The sequence below is a fragment of the Platichthys flesus genome, chromosome 14 (assembly GCF_949316205.1).
Source record: "Platichthys flesus chromosome 14, fPlaFle2.1, whole genome shotgun sequence".
Taxonomy (NCBI): domain Eukaryota; kingdom Metazoa; phylum Chordata; class Actinopteri; order Pleuronectiformes; family Pleuronectidae; genus Platichthys; species Platichthys flesus.
In genome coordinates, this window is record NC_084958.1 from 2,149,010 (window position 1) to 2,169,704 (window position 20,695).

A 20,695-nucleotide genomic window follows, 5' to 3' on the forward strand; every position below is an offset into this window, starting at 1 on the left:
GTGAGCAGTGTAAATGACAAAAAGCTCCATAACGTTTACATTTTAATCAATTGGAGGCTGTATGATCTACCGTCACCAGTTACTCAGAATCCTGATGGTTAGGATATAATACCATTTAAGAGAAGTGGGAATCACAGAAATGGGCGAGTGGCCAAAGTCTGTGTTCAGTCCAGTGTTATTCCACCAGGAGGAGCAGCAGTCACAGGCCAGACACAGATGCTTGTCCAAAAACAGCTGCTCTTTTATTATTTATGTGTAATACAGTAAACAAAAACAACAGCAGCTCTGTGGGCAGTGTAACAATAGGTAAACAACACTCTGGGACTGAGTGACACTGACAGTCATGTTCACACAGTGTTTTGGATAGATGAGTTTGGCCCCAGCATTCTGCAGCACCACGTTCCTGTTCCTCCACTGTTTCTGCTCTGCTTGTGCAGTAACTCAACAGTAATGCAGTTCCATTTAGTTTCAACTCGAGCTGTCACATGTGAAACGTTGACATGAAAGTACTCAGGTTCTTAAGAACTCATGTACCTGCAGATGATGCTTTTCACAGCACTTTCATTGACTCAATTGCTTCAAGGATTGGATAGTAATACTGTTTCTAACTGTCCAAAGTATGCTCCTTAAGAATGACACACTACAACGGCTTGAAAAAATGCTTAAATAACAGCTGAAGAGTTGTTTGAAGATTTGTTTCATTCCCGACAGATAGGTTTGTTATATACAGTATGCCAGTGGTTTCTAACTACCCCCAGGCTTTGTGCTAAGCAAGGCTCAAAACACAATGAACATATATCAACTTAGGACCGACAGGGATGAAGCTGATGATGATGATTCTGATCGCAGTCTGGATTGGACCATAAACAATTTCTTATAAACAAATTGCTTCAAAAGTTCAACTTTTTACGTAAAACACTAAGCGGTTGGTTTAGACTAAAGCTAGACTGGTGCTTGCTGGTATAAAGGACACATCCTCATGATTGTCTCTGAATGACAACAGAGTCAGTGAGTTTTGTTGGTGTAGTGTAGTGTCAGCATCTAAAGGAGTGTGTTTATCGTAGATTTTTTGAGATTATGCATTGAATGAATGAATGGGATTTCTTCTGTCAGCTAATGTTGCAGTGAGTTGAATTAATGATAACTGTCTTAATGTGCAGTTAACTCAAAGTTTGTTTGGAGCGCCTGCTGGATGAGGATAAAGCTCCAGCTTGTTTTGTAGTCAAAATGGACAGTGGAAGAAAAATAGCATATTTACAAATCATCAATGCACCAGCAGTAAAGCCAAACCCAACAGTCTGTATGAGGCTGTTTATGTAAAGCAGGACAGGACTAAACACTGAGAACCCCAGTCACAATGTTTCCCTGGTCTTGTCTGTCCTGGCCAGATGCCACACTAACAACAAAGCTGCATTAGGTCTTTCATTAACTTTGGATCCACCATTTCTTCATGGAACATAGCACCTTAAAGAAAGGATTGAGGTAATGATAGATTATAGACATTTACTAAACAGAACTTTAGGGGGCATACTTGGAGTGACACACAGAACAAGAGTTCGTAAGGGATCTTATCCCTTAAAATAGTGAGATACAAAATAAAGTACTGGAAACACTGGAGGAAGGTTATTTTTAAAAGGCTGATTTGCCTGTGCTGTTGTAGAGGTGAGTAAACAGATGAGCAGACATCCCAGGGTGTCTAAAGCTAGTCTATCTTCACATTGTCTGGGTAGGAGGTGGTCAGGGCCTCTGTCTGAGGAGCTTGTCTGTTGTCTGTAAATTTTCAGTTGTAAAATATTGCTACAGTGCTTTGTCTTCAAAACTACTTGTACTGTAGAAGTGTTTGCACTACGAGTCATTATGATTGCATTATTCTTAGTAGTGATGATGCTTCCTCAAACAAAGGATTCACTTCTAGGAGACTGAGAGAAGATGAGTTAAAGAATAACATTGACAAGTAAAAGGCAGTGACCACGGATTGACCTTTGACATCAGTGGTAGGCTAACATTAATATGGTAAATGTTGATGTCCTAAGGCCATACATTGCTAGCAGCAGGCTTTTGTGTAGCACCAAAAATTATGTGGTGTGACCAGTGGTTGGTGTTGAGGGGTCAAGGAGGGAGGTTACAGTTGACACCTCAGGGTCTTGGTGCCTTACAGGACTGGCAACAGGCCTTTCTGTAGTACCAATGGGAGCACAGTTTCACTTTGAGGACGAGGGCACAGTTGGCTGTTGGCTTATCTTGGCAGGAGTCGTCTACCGCTACTGATGCTACTGGAGCCGCTGCTGGGTGAAAACAGGAAAGACGTAAAAATGAAGGCATGACAAAGACTACATACTCCACTTAATTCGTTAGGACACTGCAAAACAGTCACAGTGATGCATCTGGGAGTTGATTTATGTGCGAGCTGAAAGTGTGCTGACATGTTGCATCAGCTCCAGTGAAAGCACACACTGTGTTTGTTTTGTACCTGGGGCGTCTGTCGGACAGCTCTGGATCTCACAGCTCTGTCTGGCTTCTGGCTTGAGGGCTGAGTCACAGCTGTGGCCCCTGGTTACCAGCTCCTCCCCCTGGTAACACTTGACTTCTCGAACCTGGACACCACTCCCACAGGTCTTACTGCACTGAGGGGCCGTGAGGGAGCAGGACATTTGTTAATGATAATATGACCTAATGACCTACAGACACAGTTCTTATACAGAATGATATACAAAATGAGACATACTCTCATTTATGGAGATGCTGTAATTATATACAAACTAACAGCCCTGCGTTAACATAACTGTGGTAGTGTACTGGATCAGTAGGTTTGCATAAACTCAGACTGGGAGTTACCTGGGACCAGGATGTGGTGAACCATTTGGTACAGGGTCTCTGGAAGCAGGAGGAGCTGGTATCTGGTTTGTTATTTTGGTCACAGCTACTGTCTGGAAACTCTTTGAACACACCACCTTCCAGCCCAGCACACACCACCTGACGCTGTCGCACCCCCCGGCCACAGGTGGCGTTACACTGACACGGCCACGTACATGAAACAAACACACATATAAACATATCGTTAGGACCGATTCTGATTTTCACTGATTTTAAACAGACACACAAAACATGCTCGGCCAAAGATCTCTCAAAGGTGAAGGACACTTCAACGTTTACCTGCTGCCATTCTTGTTCCACCCAGTGTGGGGCGCAGTTTCTGTCCCCACAGGGATAGATGGCCAGTGGACGTAGTGATTGGTCACACTGCTCCTCTGACATCACTAACCCACCTGACGAACGACACGTCACAGCACGCACCATCCGTCCCTCTCCACACACACCTGAGCACTGACACATATACACACACATTTAAATCAAATGTAAAACTGATGTTATCATTTTCATTAGGTAAATATGAAATGAAAAGTGTTATTGCCTGGTCTGGTGTGTGTTCATTGTGTATGTACACCATGCTGATGCCGTGTGCGTGTGCATGTGACCACGTGTTTGTGTGTGTATGTCGTTAAACTCACAGGTCCCCAGTCGGAAACTGTCCACCTTCTGTCACAGGGCGGGCCCTCACACTCCTGATTTTCTATTGGCTGAGAGGACTTGTTACATAGTCTCATCTCCATGGAGCATCGAACCTCCCGGGTCCGAACACCACGCGAGCCACAACGTGCCGAGCACTAAACATAAGCACATACAAGTATTAAACTCCAAATAATACTTAATCCTTTTTTAAGGTCCTTTAATTCTTGATATATAACTACGCATTTATTGAGCCAATCATAGCATGAAAATGAACATTAAAATAAACCAAACCTTTCTCCCTCAATTTTAAGTGTGTGAAACCGACACCAAAACACACTGAAAATTGAGTTCAGTGTGTTTTGGAGTCGGTTTCACACACTTAAAATTGAGGGAGAAAGGTTTGGTTTATTTGAGCTTATTGACGTATATCATGACTGGAAACTGCAAATCCTTGGGGGACACATTTTTATTTTTCAAATATTGGTGACATGGAGGAGGGGTTTGTTTTTCTCAGTGGCACAGGAGGCAGTGCTGTAGGGAAACTAGGCTGTAGGGAGGAGAAACTCGTCCCAGGAGAAGTATCTGACAAATCTGCTTCCGTACACACAGCATATGTTGAGGGATTGCACATCCCTGTTGTGATGCACGAACAGGAAAGTCTCCCAAGACATTAGGGCAGTTCTTCTTTTCTCTTCAGTTCTGCAGGGTTATCAATTATTATTAATAATGATTTAATTATTATGTGACTCAGCTTGTACTTGAGCACCGAAGCCTTTAGACCAGGGGTGTCCAAACTACAGCCCGCGGGCCATCTGCGGCCCGCCATCCATTTTAAATTGGCCCGCCTCCAAAAAAAAAAAGGGTACCCTTGAATGGACTTAATATAAGTCGCTTACAATGTAATGTAATGTAATGGACTATGGCCCACTGTATTGTACTTCTCAGTTTAGACGCTAGGTGGCACCCAACTCACCCCTGACGTGCCAGCTGTCCCTCAGAACGCATAAGATTGTATCTTATCGTATCTTATCTTATTTAATATCAAGTGCAGATTCACAGGCAAACTGTCAGTGCTAAGATGCTTGAGAAGACCTCCAGATACATTCACTCTCTGGACTCTGACTTGACTTAGTTTCTTCTTTGAGAACTCAGACTTGGACTCAAGGTCGAGAATCCACCTCAGCAATGATAGAATGCCTGCAGGCAGTTCTTGGACATTGTTTCTGTCAAGATGTATCCAAAATAGAATATTGTCGACAAATAACCTTGTTCAATGATGTCACAACAGCAGGATAATTGCTCATGCTTTCTGTATTACCTGTGACCAGTCAGACACCTCCCACTGTGGTCCACAGCTCTGGCCGAGGCAGACCTTTCTGTTTGCAGGTTTGTGCAGGTCATGTGCCAGACACAGTGAATCATAGACGGAGGAGTCAAGACCTGGCGACAGCATCTTCCAGCAGCGCACAGTGCGGTACTGAACTCCCTCACCACAGGTTCGAGAGCACTCGCTCCAACCACTGGTCTCCCACCTGAAGAGAAAGAGGTGAGAAGGTGTTGCTTGAAAGGTCTCATAAAGTTTCAAAGATATTAAGTCATAGTCACATTATGGAATGACTCTCCTTCTTGTTTGAATCTATGGGGCCCTTTTTAAGCCGTTATGTGTAGTATTTAATTTTTGTTATGGCATAGGTTCTTGTTTGAAGAAAAACAAGACAACGGCAGTGAAATTTAGTCTTCAGAATGTTCAGCCCATTCAGCCTTGTGTTACTTCCGTTGCAGTGTTGAGAACTGTCGAGCATTCCTGTTGTTCTAGTGTCTCTTTTTTACTCACTTTTTAAAGCATAAAAATCCTTAGTAATTTTACAGGAAAATTAAAAAAAATATTTAAGTGAAAATAGTTCATACTAAACGGCTAATCTTAATCAACTCACTTGCCGGCTATGGATCCTTTTAAAATATAAACAAATGGAGAGGATACAAATCTCAGCTCTAATCATTAATCTGTATTTGATTGGTTTTATTAGTTTTCTCTTAATACTCTCTTGAGTTGGGTACATCAGTGTTATGTTTGATTCAAACATGCCCAATTTAGGGCTGTCAGGATATCCCGATATCAAAAAATCTGTTTCAAATTCACTAATAACATTATCATTATGAAAATGATTAACTAAATTTTTTTCATTTGCTGAAAATTAACTATCATCATAGCCATAGCCTACATCATGCATTTTTAACTGTGACTGTATTCAGGCTGTCTGAAATGTATTTTCTTTTCTTTTGACAGACAGTCAACACTTATTTAGCATTGGTAAAAGAGGCACCGCTACTCTCGGTTATCAGAATCAAAACGGTAAAGGCAGCACCTTGGAGGACATTCCTTCCCGGTGCAGAACTCATGGGTGGGCTCTGGCCTAGTCAGAGAGTCACAGTAACTGTCGTCCACTTCAGTTCCATCATAACGAACACACAGGGCATAACTAGTGGTGATACCTGGTCATACACACAGAAGCACAGTGTTAACAGTGTAAACATTGTGCAGATAGAGATCAACAACATACTGTCTATATGCAGTATAATGCAGAACACCAGACCATTATCATAATGCTATTAGTAATCAAAGAATAAACAGACAGGCTCTGTTAAAATTGTCACTATGGTTACTCATTAGATAGATGTGCATATTGTCATGTGGCATTTTGTTAGTTTGAGCTTACCTGTTGTACAGGTTGAGCTGCACGGAGCATAAGCAGAAACCTTCCAACGATACATGTCTGCCAGACTAATATCTGGTTCAAGACCCACATCAAAGTCATTGCTAGAGAGATAGATAGAGACACACAGGTACAGTTTGAAACCTGGTTTTTACCATTTCATTATGTTTGAATTAAAAAAAAAACACTCATCTAACAGCTGTTTTGCTTACAGAGGAGAAGGGAAGGTATGTTAAATAAGTCACTCATTTATAACGTCCCTAATTTATTTCTGATCAGAGATCAGATATGGGTAGTTGGAGATTGTGTTTACATGCACAGCAAACAACCAGATTACTTTGAATCTGTGTGTTCTTGCAGCAGGTCAGTAATCAGGCTTCTCCATTGTCCTATAACTTATTTTACTGTGACGCTCAGTCATTTATGTTTATGGATTTCTGTCTCTTTGTGTTTTCTGTTTCCTGTTTTATTTTGTAGCCTAGCTTTCCCTGTGTCTTGTTCCAGCTTCTCAGTGTGTCACTTCTTGTCTTTGATTGTCATCTCCAGTCCTCATGTGTTTCACCTGTGTGTAATTGCCCCTCCCTTCCTTCTATGTATTTAAGCCTCTGTTTCCCTTTGTCTGGTGTCGGTTCGTTAGTTGTTCCTCCACACGTCGTGAGATATGGTTTGTCTGTTCCTGCTGTCTCGTCCAGCTTCTCCAGCTTCCTCGTTCTCCGTGCGCATTGTCGCCAAAACTTACCTGTTAGTGTTAATGTATTGTTTTTGTCTTGTTTAAAGCCCTTTTTATATTAAATACCTTTTTGTTAACAACCTCCGCATTCTGGGTCCATCTCCTCCCTCCACAAACCGTAACATTTACCTGAAGTAATAATAGAAGCTGCTTTGTCAGTTCTGACTTTGGTTTTGCTCTGAGTGACTGTCAATGTTCAGCATTATAACGACTTTGAGAGGCTACATTGGCGCACTTTCCGTTGCTGTTAGAAGTCTTCAGCTTACTGGGAAAAAAACAACTGTAGCCTGGTCCCTTGAGTGTATGTTAAATCAGTTTACAAATAATAAGCACAGAGTAAATGAACTCTGATCAGAATAGTGGGTGGGAAATACAATAAGCACTATAGATTCAAGCTGCTGAACATTATGTGGCATTAATGAGACATAAACAGATGTTCTCTCATACCTCTCTGTGTTGGCTGCCTGGACTGCAGACACCTGCTGCAGCTGCACCAAGATGGCAGTGTGTGAGTCTGAGTGTGAGACGAGTTCTGTTTCTGTGTGCATAACCGAATGTGTGTCTGAGTGTTTTTCCAGCTGTGTGTCGGTGTGTGTTTCTGAGGCTGCGGGAGACAATGTATCCGCTTGTGTTTCTGCTGGTGAATGAGGCTCAGGGAGGGTATGTGTGACAGAGTATTTGTTTGACTGTGTGAGGGTGTGTGTGTTTGAGTGGGTCTGGTTGTATTGTAGCTCCTCCAGCAGCAGATACGGGGCTTCTTCAGGCAGAGCTGCTGAATGAACACTACCTGTGGATGAACATAAAAACAGATTAATTAATTACTACCAGTGACAGATTATTCGGAAATTAAGATTATTCTATTACTATATTAGTGATATTTGTAAACTGTAGTCTTTATAAAGTAACAAACTGTAATACTATAGATAGAAAATCTGTTGTCTAGAAAAAAACGTTTCCTACCTGGAAAAGAGAGCACCAGTGTGTTTTCGTCCACAGTGGACGGCTCATCAATTGAATTGGAGGAACTCCCTAAATGAGCAGACAGATTAAGACAGACAAGTCAAATAGATCGATACAGTTGACAGATAGATTGACAGGTATGCCTGCAACACTAAGAGAATGAACGGAAGGAATGACCGATCATTTTACTGATATGAAGGAATCTATAGGTTATAGAGGATAGAGACAGAGTGCATGGTTGTGAAATTACAGAAACCCAACATTGGGCCGCAAAAACGTTTTTTTTACTTCATTGAAAAACATTTATTTCATTATGAAAACTAATTAATGTTGTCTGAAGCCCTGTCTAAGGGGAGCTTCTATGCAAGTATTTGTCATTCATTTAATTGATAAACTGATTGGCCAGATTATTGTCAGACTCACGGTAACCCGATGGCGCAGGAGGTCCCTGCTCTTCCACATCATTGTGGGTGAACACATGACTGGTGACATCGGCTGGTCTGTAGACCAACATGGCCGCTGGCGGTGGAGGGCTGGGCGTCCTGATTTCCCACACAACTTCCTCCTCCTCCTCCTCTTCTTCTTCTGACAGCTGAATATCTGACTGGTCATCAGCTCCCAGCTGGGCGTTGTAGGGATGGCGAGATGTCACAAACGCCCCGCTGTGGTTCTTAATATGATGCCCACCTACATACCCACTTACCTCATTATAGGTGAAGTTAAGGTGGGAGTGGCCAGGGCTTGTAGTGACACCCTCTGCAGCAGTGATGTCATAAGACTCGAGGGGGATGGTGTACTCGTAGGTGATGTGGGGGAGCTTCCCATTCAAGTTGTAGTACTGCACACACAATAATTCAATCTTGTTTTATAAGCACAAATGTGAAACATTCACTGCAAAATGTGTGCGTGTGTGTGCGTGCATGCATGCACTACCATAACATTGAGGCCCTGCAGTGTTGGTCCCTGTGCAATGATGTACTCCAGCCCATCAGAGAACACATTGCTTGGACGTCTGTATTTGAACACTGATCCTGCCACACGGAAGTTTTGTGGGTTGTCGAACACTGTGTTTCCATTAAAGAAGAAATGTCCATGTTCGTCCGACAGGGCTGGATATGACGGGAGACATAATCAATCAATCATATTCTATCAAATTTTATTTGTATATTTTTTCCTCTTATAAAATAGAGAAGTAATTTTCAAGATAGTGGCACCTGCCACAGAGGTACTTTTTTGTTTGAAATTATCTAAATCTGGTGATTTCATACTCAGTATATTGACCTTAAAGAAGTTGTAGGTTCTCACCCAGGATGTTCTCAGTCTTGTGTCTCTCTATGATCTGAATGTCAGTGGCTCCAGCGGGGATGTTGGTGATGAACACATAGCCTGATGGAAGAGAAGCCTACTTTAAACCACAGGAAATACTGTCTGATGTTAACTTTTATCAGTAAAAAGTGATACCAAAGTGTGTAAAAATAAATCGAAGGAAACACACTAACCTAGCTAAAATGTAAATATCAGCTTCTCCAGCATCTTCCGGAGCTTTTCAAAAATCTTACCTCACTACAAACATAAAAACACATACTTTCCAACTTAAATCTAATTAAATGTAGCCATACGATTTAATACCGTGTGCTGAGTTATGAGACTTATTTTTGGTCCTAGTACTGTGATGAAAAATGTAAAGTTGGGTTTTAAGATGGTGCGAGCCTTGACAAGACTTCAGAGTCTACAGACCTGCTCGTGGCTGAGAGGCCGTAATGAGCTAAATTGCTAATGTCAGCATGCTAAAATGCTTACCTTGCAGGACTATGTTTACCATCTAAGTTTAGCATGCTAACAAGCTAACAAGGCAGACGGGAATGCCATTCGTTTTGCAGGTATCTGGTCATAAACCAGTGTACACCTGATGATGGTGCTAGATAAATGTCTGTCAATTTTTTTCCAAATCTATCAAGGAAATTTAATTAATTTAACCAATGAATTAATGAAAAAATAAACATGTATAGATACCTCAAGACAGGAAATCGAGTGAAAAACTATGAATAATTATGAATGTTACCAGTTTAACCAATTTCTCTCTCATCAATTGACTATGATGAAAATGGAGCATAGCTCTGTACTTGTGGCTATTTCTGTCTGCATGTGTGTTTGTGTGTGTGTGTTACCTAACTGTGTGAGTGCCGTCCTGTATGATCCAGAGATGCGCTGGCATGACGCCCCGTTGCCTCCACACACTCCACATCTATCCACTGCCTTACTGCTGTACAGCTCCCCATCACATCCTACAGGCTGCAGGAGAAGAGAAGTTAAAACATGCAAGAGAGTAAGGTTATTCAGAGGCTTCACCGGTTGAGAAAGTCAATCTAATAGAAGAAACATTTGTTTTAAATGAGAGTATAAACTTAGTATATTTAGCATGTTACTGAATACACTTAATAAAGTAGGGTTAAGGTAAAAAAAAAACAAAAAAAGATCCTTGGTTGGATTACCTGACATATTCCCTCTATACAGACGCCATGGTATTTAGTATCCCGGCAGAATGTACCATCGTGGGCAGGAACTAGGAGCTGTCGCTCACCACTGATGGTTGTACACTGCAGGTCACATGGCTTATTGGAGATGCTGATGTAATCAGCTACACAGGAAATTACATATTGTAAAATATGTTTACTTTATTGCTGTTACAATATAGAATTACTGAGTAACAAAATCTATAACATTTAGTTAGTTACATGTGGTTATCATTTGGGATCACCCAAGTGCAAAGTTGCACCTATGATTAAAGAGAGCAGACTGAAAAACGCACAACTGCAAAAGTTGGTAAGACTTAAATAAACCATGTCAGCAGTGAAAGACAATTATTTACATTACATTCACAATCAAACATTTTGGAATAATTTACTTTCATTAATGAAGCACAGGATTCATGCACATTTTACTGTTTATTTTAAGTTTAGTGAGGTAAGAAAGTATGAAGAGAGGCCATACAAAGGCCAGTGAGTACAGACAGACAGAGTAACGGAACACACTATACCTGGGTAAAGAGGTACCCAGTGGTAGTATCTTCTTCCAAAGGCTTTGGAGTTAAATTGGGAACACTGGTGCTGTTTGAAGCTAACACTGGGGCTGGGACAGGGCTGAAAGCGCAACACAGCAACACAGCAACACAGCAACACACACACACACACACACACACACACACACACACACACACACACACACACACACACACACACACACACACACACACACACACACACACACACACACACACACACACACACACACACACACACACACACACACACACACACACACACACACACACACACACACACACATATACACATATACACATATACACATATACACATACACACATTAAAAACATTTTACAGGAAAATTATATTTCATTGAGTCAACCTTTGAATATAAATGAATGTTGCATCATACCTGGTTTGGACAGAGCTGGTACTGTTTAGGAGAGCCAACACAGTATGAGCTGTTGTTCTGTGTGGTTGACAGTCTGTGGTAGAGATGAGATACAATATTATTAATCAACTGTATTATATAGAAAATAGACAATTTAAGCGGTAAATAAAATAGAGAATATTTACAGCACAAAACCCGTGAACTACATAATCTGGCAACCATTTACAACATACCAACAGAACACACCAACCTAAATCTCTGGTAATCAAAGGCACTTTTAAGTACTAGATGTTTAACTTGAATAAGCTATTTCTGAAGAAGTTGTTATGTGATAGATGGGATCTGGAAAAGCAGAAACTGTGCTGCTTGCTGCTGGGAAGCATTTTACTGACCTCATACATTAACCCAAAATAACTATCCTAAAAACACGGCCAAATTGGGAAAATCTGCTGAAATATTCTCCAAGTAACGTAGCAATCTGTTTATATATCTATCTATATATATATATATATATATGACAATGTTTTTTGGCAGGGAAGACAGGTAGAACATTCTCAGAAGAACTGTCTTTGTTTTGGAAATTATGACACATTGTCAGTTTTTCCTTTTAATAGAGTTTCTGAAATTAACGATAAGTGAGTGGAATAGGAAGAAATATTTTGGGGTTTAGGGGTAATATATATATATATATAAATTTTTTTATTTGACACAAGCTTGTTGGCCATAACGTTTTTCACGTTAGGCAGGAGCTGACAGTTATTGTTTTATCCCTCCTCTCTGCTTAAAACCTACAACACTTTGAAACAGAGCTCCTTTTCTTGTGTGTTTGTGAACAAGTAAGTCAAGCAAAGTGATGTGCATGCAAAGCTTTACCAAGCTGGAAATGAAAACGCCATAAGCACTGTTTTAGTGCCACGTCAGGTCACTGTTAGTCTGAGATTGTTGATGGTTTCACTGAAATATCTAACAGCAGGGCAGCAAGCTAATGGACACAGCAGTGACAGAATGGACTAGTTGCTAAGCATTGACCACACAGTTCAATGTGTGAGATGAAGGCTCACTGATCGGTTCCATGAGTGTGAAAATAATGTGAATCATATGCTTTGGCCTTCAAAGTCACAAGACCTCAAAGTAATTGAAAACCTACAGGAGAATTTGTATAAACAAAACATCATGTCTCACAGACTAGTTGGCCCTCAAGCTGTTGAGTGTCCTCACAGCTTGAGGTACAAAGCTTTAGTTTATCCAGGTAGAGGAGGTCTTGATACTCGGGCACTGTTGCCTGGATGGTAAGGGGATAAGAGGCCGATGGCTGGGGTCGTTGGCGTGTTCTAACTGCTGAAGGTCTAGTGGGTGCCGCACGGATTTGTCAATCTTTGTCAAGGAGCTAAACTAAAAACAACTCTGTTGGGTTTTCCTGCATCGCCAGTCTATCTCTATGGACTGGATATATGAATGACGGATTTGTTAGTTAGTGGCTATAAATTACAAACCCGAGGGCTGAGCCTCTTGGCTAAATTGCCGTGGCTCAGTGGGATGCAGAATAAACAGTGATTCACTAGTGCTCATAATGAAAAGTTAGCTTGTTTCTGTAATGAGTAAGAAAACCTTACTTATACTAAGAACACTTCTCAGACACTTGGCACAAATTTACAAAGCACATTTTAAATGCTTACTGTCCGATGGTGAATTATGCCCATTACAAACCTCCATCATATACACACCAACTGCCAGATTAAGCACCATCAGTTGTTCCAGTCCTACACAATTTTTATTGTGGTAAACATTTACAACTTCATTTAGCAGCAATTTTTCCCCAGTGAGGAAGGAATTCCACTTCCACTTATTATAAAGGCAGCTGTAATGGTACAAGGCTGAGGTGACCTAAATCAATTGTTGCACAATTGCATCATCAATATTACAGTTAAAACCTAAAAACCTTTAAATATTGATGCCAGATTAATTTTTTCTGATTTCCTTCAATGATTTCACTTTGCCCATATAGTCCACCGCTCATCTATAAAGAGTTTAACAACTTCCAGCACCTATTTTTTTTAATTACAAGATTATTTTTTCCTCGTCTAGCCTTTATAAAAAATCACCAACATGCACCAAATGCTCCAGTTCACTCACACAAAAACGCTGTGCCACAGTATAAAATGTCTACTATTGCTTCTGGGTTTAGTTTCCTCTGTGAATGTGTGACTAAAGCTACTTTCAGACACCGTGGGATCGTCCACATTTTCTCCAGAGAAGTGTATGTGTGAACACAAATGTCAGAGTGGGAGCCTCCGTAGTTTATCAGGCTGGCCTTCAAGTGTAAAGTCTGCAGAAAGTCTACAGAATCCGATGTGAGAACACAGCAGGGGATCTTTGCTCGATTTACCACAAGGGACCGGGGGGGGGGGGGGGGGGCAGTGACAATTCTAACACACGACAGATGCAACGAAAGAAAATAAGCAGTGCAATAAACGTAGAGGAAACTGATGAAGATGTCAAGAGTCTGTGGTGATAAGGGCCACAGCGAAATGTATACGTAACATCCTGCCTCTGCTGCTCCACCCCACGTCTGAGTCCTGCGGAGAATTTGTTGCTGTTGTGAACGCGTCTGAGCAGAGCACCCCCTGCTGCGCTGTGCATGTGTGAACGGCAGACTGTGGAAAAGGTCTGGAGCCAATTCTTTCTGGTTTTCCGCAGGACATGTCTAAAAATTATCTTATACTTACAGGTCCATACATCTATGTCTTAAGAGGGAACCTGAAACTGAGCTGATTCTGAGGAACAGGAACAACTTGGATTTTTAAAACAGTAAGGGAGTAGAGATCTCTTTATTGGCTTGAAACCAGCTGTTGGAAATGCATCTCAAGGGTCTCAGTACTTCAGAAGTTTACAATATTTCGCAACAAGTAGCATGTGTCTGCACCAGTTGTACCAAGACGAGTGCTGCAGTTTATGTTCAATATGATTTAAATTCTGCATGAGTGTGTTGTGGACCTAAAGACCTCCAACATGAAGTAAATCCATCTGTCTTTCATTACCGTGTTAACCCCCCACCCCAACACACACACACACACACCTCCTCTGTATCTGTCGCTGCATCTTTCTTCAGCCCATCCTCCTACACTGTTTAGAAGGTAAAGTGGGAGAGACAGCAGGACGAGGTGAGCGGGAGGTCACTATGTGAAAGTGTCACATCTAATTGGTAGAGGGTGATGAGGGGAGGACAGGAGACGAAGAGGGTAGAGAAGAAAAAAGCAGAAAGAGAGGAGAAACGTGGAGGAGGTGAATTAACTGAGAAGGAATGAAAATGAAGGGAAGAGTATGTGAAAAAATCTGGAAAAAAGGCAAAAAAGGGCAACAATAAATAGAAAGAGGTGTAAAAGGGGTTGACGTGAGAGGAGAGTATGCGAAGGAAAGGAACAAAGCCAGGGGAAAGAAAGGGGAAGAAGGGGGAGACTGAGGGCCAACAGTGAGGGCAGAGTGGTGTTAATCTTGGTTGACAGGAACTTCCGCAAGTCTGACAGGGGAGGGTCAAAGGTCATGAGATGGCTACAAACACACATTCTGTCAACACTACCTATCTTCCCTCTGTATATGGCCACGTCTCTGCTCACTCTTCCACAGTTTGTAGTGTACATTGTATCTTATATATATATATATATATATATACAGTATTTATAAATATATATATGTCCTTATGGCTTTCTCAAATATTCAAACTAGTTATATCTTTCTTTCCTTCCAAAGACTCTAAAGCCTTATTTCCTGCCCGTGCAAACCCAGCAGTTGCAGAAATTACTAATGTGTGCCGATATAAACGCTACCTCTGTATTAGACAGTGTCTCTCCTGACTCCTCACTCCTCCTCCACAGCTCCTGGAACAAGAAGACCAACTGGACCATTCCCCCCACCATTGAAACACCTCCTCCTAGGAGAAAAAAATACACACAAAAAAAACAACCTGAGTGATAGGGAGGGATATAATTCCAAATATTAACCAGCCTTCATCACTGGGACAAGAGGGCACTGATAAAAACCTGTGACGATGAGTGGGCTTACTGAAAACAATAGGAACAAACAGCGTACGAAGCCGTTGGTCCCAGTTACAATGGCCTTAACTACCGGAGTCATAAATACATTTACAGTGAGACACGAATAACATGGACCTCCTAGAAGTGAGATGATGAAACAGATGAGATGGACTGTGTGTGTAGTAACTGTGTACCTTGTTGCTTGACTGTTTGCTGATCAAACCTCCATGGCTGTGTGATTGTAGATGGATGTGATGCTGCTCCACCCTCCCTTCACTTCTGTCCTGGCAGACACACACCACATACACACACACACATATACATGAACTTGGAACATGTGCACCAGTGTATAGGAGTATCGGAGTTTATTGAATCTCAAATATATTGTTGAATTCACAGGTGAAAGTAGCCTCTTTTGAAAATATAAAAGTTCTAACTGCCCACCACTACACTGGAATGTCTCTGCAATAACCTCGAGTTGGGATTGGCTAATCAATTTGATCTCAGTGATGTGATCTCAGTGATTACAAGTTCTTCTAAACCTGTACACTAGAACTGTTTTTGTCTTACTGTTTAAAGTGGAGTTTGAGTTTTGGGTTTCACCAAAAACACTTCTATTCATTGTCAACATTCATAAAAAATTAACTAATAACAAAATAGCACAGGTGCACTGTTTGCCAGTATGTTAACTACCAAGGAGGTAGCAAATTAGTTAAACCCTTGGTCAGAACACATTTCACTACAGCTGTAGTTGTTTTTAAGAAGATGTTGGCTGTCAGTTGTAAAACTGCATTTTTGATGGGTAAAGATCTTTTTGACTCTTAAGTTAGAATAATAACTTAAAATAAACCCCCCCTCCACACTGCCCACCATCCGCTCTGATAACAGGGTTTGATTACATGCAGAGAGATAGCCTACTTCCAGTTTTTCCGTTTGTTTCAGAATTTCCGGTTTACTGATGTCATTTTTTATTACTAATTTCCTATTGAATATTTGGTGCAATTACTCATTTAAAGGGACTAAAACTGATAACAGACTGAATTAAATAATATGTTCCGAGGAACCAGTATGATGTTTTCTGTTTCAATATTCATTAAGCACCTCAACACTCAACATGACAACGTTTCTCTTTTTTGGGATAGCTACAACATCATCACTGGAAACATTAATGAAACTGCAAATCAGCAAAAGTGTTTCAGGTAAGAATACTAAGGGGGGGGTCATTGAAACATATGTGTGCATCCAGAGGTAAATATAAAGCAACAGACTGTAGTGTTCAACACCATTTGTACATGGAATAAGTGCAAATGAAATGAAATCAAATTTGAAATTGACATAGCAAAGCCCTCTGCTGTTCTGGAAGTAGACTGATTTATCATGGGTCACACAGATATAATAAGCTTCAACCTCCATGTCAGGTAGGTTTTTTTTCAATTCCACAACTGACAAACACACATACACATCAAGACTCAAAATGCAACTACTGTGTTGTCCCAACAGCGTCCTAAACAAGCCTACACATGCTCTTTACCCTGACAGATCACCCTCTGGCTGATTCAGCGCAGAAACACACAAATAGTTCCTTACGATCAAAGCTAAAAGGTTTTCCCGAGGGTGACAGCGGGTCAGATGTCACATTATTCACTGAAGAATAGATAGAATACTGTGGACAAAAGCCTTCTTACACTCTTTCTAAAGTCAAATTAGCATGAGGAGACATAAAAAAAAAAAAAAAAGGTTGTATCCAGATCTATCATGATACAATTTTAACCTGGTTACATTTGCGATAGTATTAATGTGTCTCCAGTGTCTCCGATTGAAAACTGATTGCTCTGTCCATCTCACATCACATCCTCTCCTTGTTTTTGTACTAAAAGAACAAAAACCAAAGAAGATTAAAGAAAGAGACTAGAATTTGGAAGCCCATCATGGGTTATTGTGATTTCTTGCTTTTTGATTGGTCTCATCTTCACTCCATCCTCAGGTGTCTTGAACAACCTAAGGACTGAAAGCTGCTTCCTGCATTATTTACTGGCTAATGGTTTCTGGCTGGTTTGGAACAGCATTACATGCTTCCACCTATTTGTTTTCTAAGGATTGACAATGCATTTGTAATATCACTGTGGTCATTTGCTTCCCTGACCACCACCAGAGGTGTCCGCTCTGATTACAATCCGTCCTCAATGAGTCCTGGATGCATTTACATCTGTGCTTGCAGGGGGTTTACAATCTGATCTATTTCATGTCAGGAGTTAATGTGGTATTAGGTATAGGATGAGTAAAATGTTGGTACACACTTCATAGTGTATAAGGGTTGGGTTAGGGTTTGTAGAGTTAGTATTTGTCCACAGTCCACTATGGTCTTGTCATATTATAGAAACATACATTAGTGATAGAAATGTATACTGCTTAGCAACTGATCTTGAAATCTAAGTAAAAATGACCATTTATAACATTGTCTATGGATCAACTAGTACCACTTTTGCAAAGTTCAAACACAAAATTTCAGTTTCAGTCCAGCAGAAGGTTTTTACACGGGTGGTGTGGAGTACAGATCAGTCGAAAAGTGAAAAGACTGGAAAAGGTGGTTAGCATGTGAACTTTAGGAAAGACAAATAAATAAACTTGTACCATTTCTGATAAATTGGTGAATAAACAAAAGACCTTTTAAGGTGTCTAATCAAAATATTTATGTGGAAAGTTTAAGTAAAAAATCATTCCTGTTGAATGAAGCTATTTCTCTCTCCACATCTAGCAGTCTCTCCAATAACGACTGCTAGTTAAAACAAAGTGATATACCACAATGAATGCAATCCCTCAATAGAAGCATTACTTCACTATCGCTATGGCACATTATGTGTGGGTGTGTTATAATGAGCAAAGACTGCTGTAGCATTGTTGGGAGATGATGTCTTGCCAAAAAAGTGTATTAGATGTCATGCCAGTTGCTGTGTGCACTACACAACTTTTACCCATTTTACTGCTGGCAATACTTTTATGTGTTGTCAATTTCCTCCAAAAAAGGTTTGCTTCACAATCAAAAACCCAGGCCTCTTTTCAGTTCACTATGCTGTTTACCTTCTTTTTCTGTTTCGTTGGCAAGAAGGAATGGACTCAATTAAAAAAGTATATGCTAACCAGACAAACATGGAGCATTTTATCAACCATCTCTGCTGCAAGACTGTTCAGATAAGTCATGAGCAAAATCAAGCCATTTTTTATCATTTAAAGGAAGAACTGTGAGAACTGCTGTCTGCAAACAATTGTTTGCTCAGTCTTTGGCAATGCATCTGTTTAGAGTTTCAACCCTGAAAGCCCAAGTCACCCTGATGGGTTGGATGCTGGCTCTCACCATTCTGTCCCCTTTACACAGTCAGAGTTTCAGCCCTCTGGTCAGGCAGGCCGACGCTCGTTCTGTTTGTCACTCAGCTAACTCTTCATCATGTCCACAATGAGTCAAACAGAAATGAGGTGACTTTCCAATTGTAAGGCCTGTTTCCTATTCAGCAAATCTAGGATGCTGGGGTCAACACTTTGAACCATTGTTATCTATTTGAAAGACTAACTAACTAAGCACATTACTTGGCCAAATGAAGAATGACTATTTTACATTCCATACAACAGAAAGCTGTGTAGTTTTAATTACAGCCTTCAGGGATAAGCAAGGATAACATCAACATAACTGCAAAGGAAAGAATGTGGACCAAAACCATCAATGAAAAATAAACTCCCAGAGTGTTATTACTCAACAAGCATCTCTATAAGTTGCTGTTATTATTCTCAGATGTAATTTAATCACCGTATTGGCTGAATATCCAGGTTAAGAGAGAACCTCGTAAGTAAAGTTAAGACTTAACACTGTGGACTAAATAATTTATTCCTCCTACGTTAGAAAAATAGCTTGAAAAGGAGTCATTTGGTCGAGACAAACACGGAGCCGAACATGCTATGAAAACTTAATGGTCTCAAATGAGCAAATTATTCACATGGTTTACAGTTGCAACCCCTGCTTCTTTACATCCAATATAGACAGTGGTCCAACTTGACAAAGCAGCTTTTATTAAGCTTTAGTTGAATGGGCTGGGGTGGGGGGGGGGCAGTATGACAGTCCAAACATCTTACCCCACTCTGAAAGTATTTTAATGCTTAAGATAAACCACACACAGCAGGTCACGTTCATATGATGTGGTTTGATTTGATTTACTCACTCTGAGAGGGGAGACCTCACTCCTCTGTTAAACTGGTTTGGAGAGGAGGGTACAACAAACTCCATTTACAGCTTCCATCACTTATGTCATTTCACTGCTGCCTTGTTTATCGTCTGATGTACACACATGTTAGACCGCCCCTTCCACAGGTCATTACAGTTCAACACACACACACACACACACACACACACACACACACACACACACACACACACACACACACACACACACACACACACACACACACGCACAGAGAGAGAGAGAGAGAGAGAGAGAGAGAGAGAGAGAGAGAGAGAGAGAGAGAGAGAGAGAGAGAGAGAGAGAGAGAGAGAGAGAGGTTTGCTGAAGGCAACAATGATATTCCTGCATTTGGTAAAGTTCAGTCAACCTTCACACACACACTTACTCTTTGGTTTAATGTTTTGTTTCGAAGCACGAACACCTCTAGGCTCTAAGTTTAAATCACACATCAGGGCTGCTGTGTTCATTCTCTCTCTGCCGAATTGGAATAAAATGGCTCTCAGAGGTCAAACCAGAGAGTGTCTTGTACGACAAGCAAGGCAGCATCCGAGTGACAGACTTGAGAAGTAAGTGTTCTCCATTGGGGCAAACTACCGAGTCCCCTCATGCCTTCAACGCGTTGTGCAAACGGATCATCTCCGCGAGCTATTTACCTTAACGGGCCAGTTGTTCGCCAGCAGGAGAAGCGGGAGCTGCAGCAGCAGAAAGGAGCAGACCGGGAGAGCTAACCCTCCGTTACCGAACATGGTTCATTCATGTCATGGACCGACCGCTCTCCCCTCCCCTCGGCCCCGATCCCCTCCGCTCCCCTCTGCCCGCTTGGCCCCTCCCACTCCGACCCCCTTCTGATGTAGCCACGCCTTCTTCTGGCGTCGCTCGCGCGCACACGCACGCGCTCAAAACACCCCCACTTTGGATTTGCCAGGTGCTCCTCACTGGAATTTTCACTTCCTGCCCTCTTGTCCAATCAGTGTTGGATTTCTCTCGTGTTGTGTATTCTAATCCAGTGATTCTATGGATGTTGGTGTTTGAAAGTCAAAGTTTTCTCTCAATTATTTATTATAAATAATAATAAAAGTCCAAATG

At 41.2% G+C, this 20,695-nt stretch overlaps 1 protein-coding gene across 1 annotated transcript; it reads right to left on the reverse strand.

Moving 5' to 3' along the window:
* Positions 1–223: 223 nt before the first annotated feature.
* si:ch211-267e7.3 (ADAMTS-like protein 2) lies at positions 224–20,355 on the reverse strand. The gene is made up of 19 exons (XM_062403499.1): positions 20,263–20,355; positions 15,174–15,277; positions 11,371–11,443; positions 10,952–11,054; positions 10,407–10,552; positions 10,083–10,206; positions 9,220–9,300; positions 8,848–9,023; positions 8,338–8,752; positions 7,915–7,983; positions 7,402–7,741; positions 6,228–6,328; positions 5,877–6,003; positions 4,829–5,042; positions 3,510–3,665; positions 3,154–3,324; positions 2,836–3,012; positions 2,471–2,624; positions 224–2,285 (listed from the first exon to the last, which is right to left on the reverse strand). The coding sequence occupies exons 1-19, from the start codon at positions 20,353–20,355 to the stop codon at positions 2,137–2,139; spliced, it is 2,973 nt and encodes a 990-aa protein (XP_062259483.1). The 3' UTR covers positions 224–2,136.
* Positions 20,356–20,695: the final 340 nt, after the last annotated feature.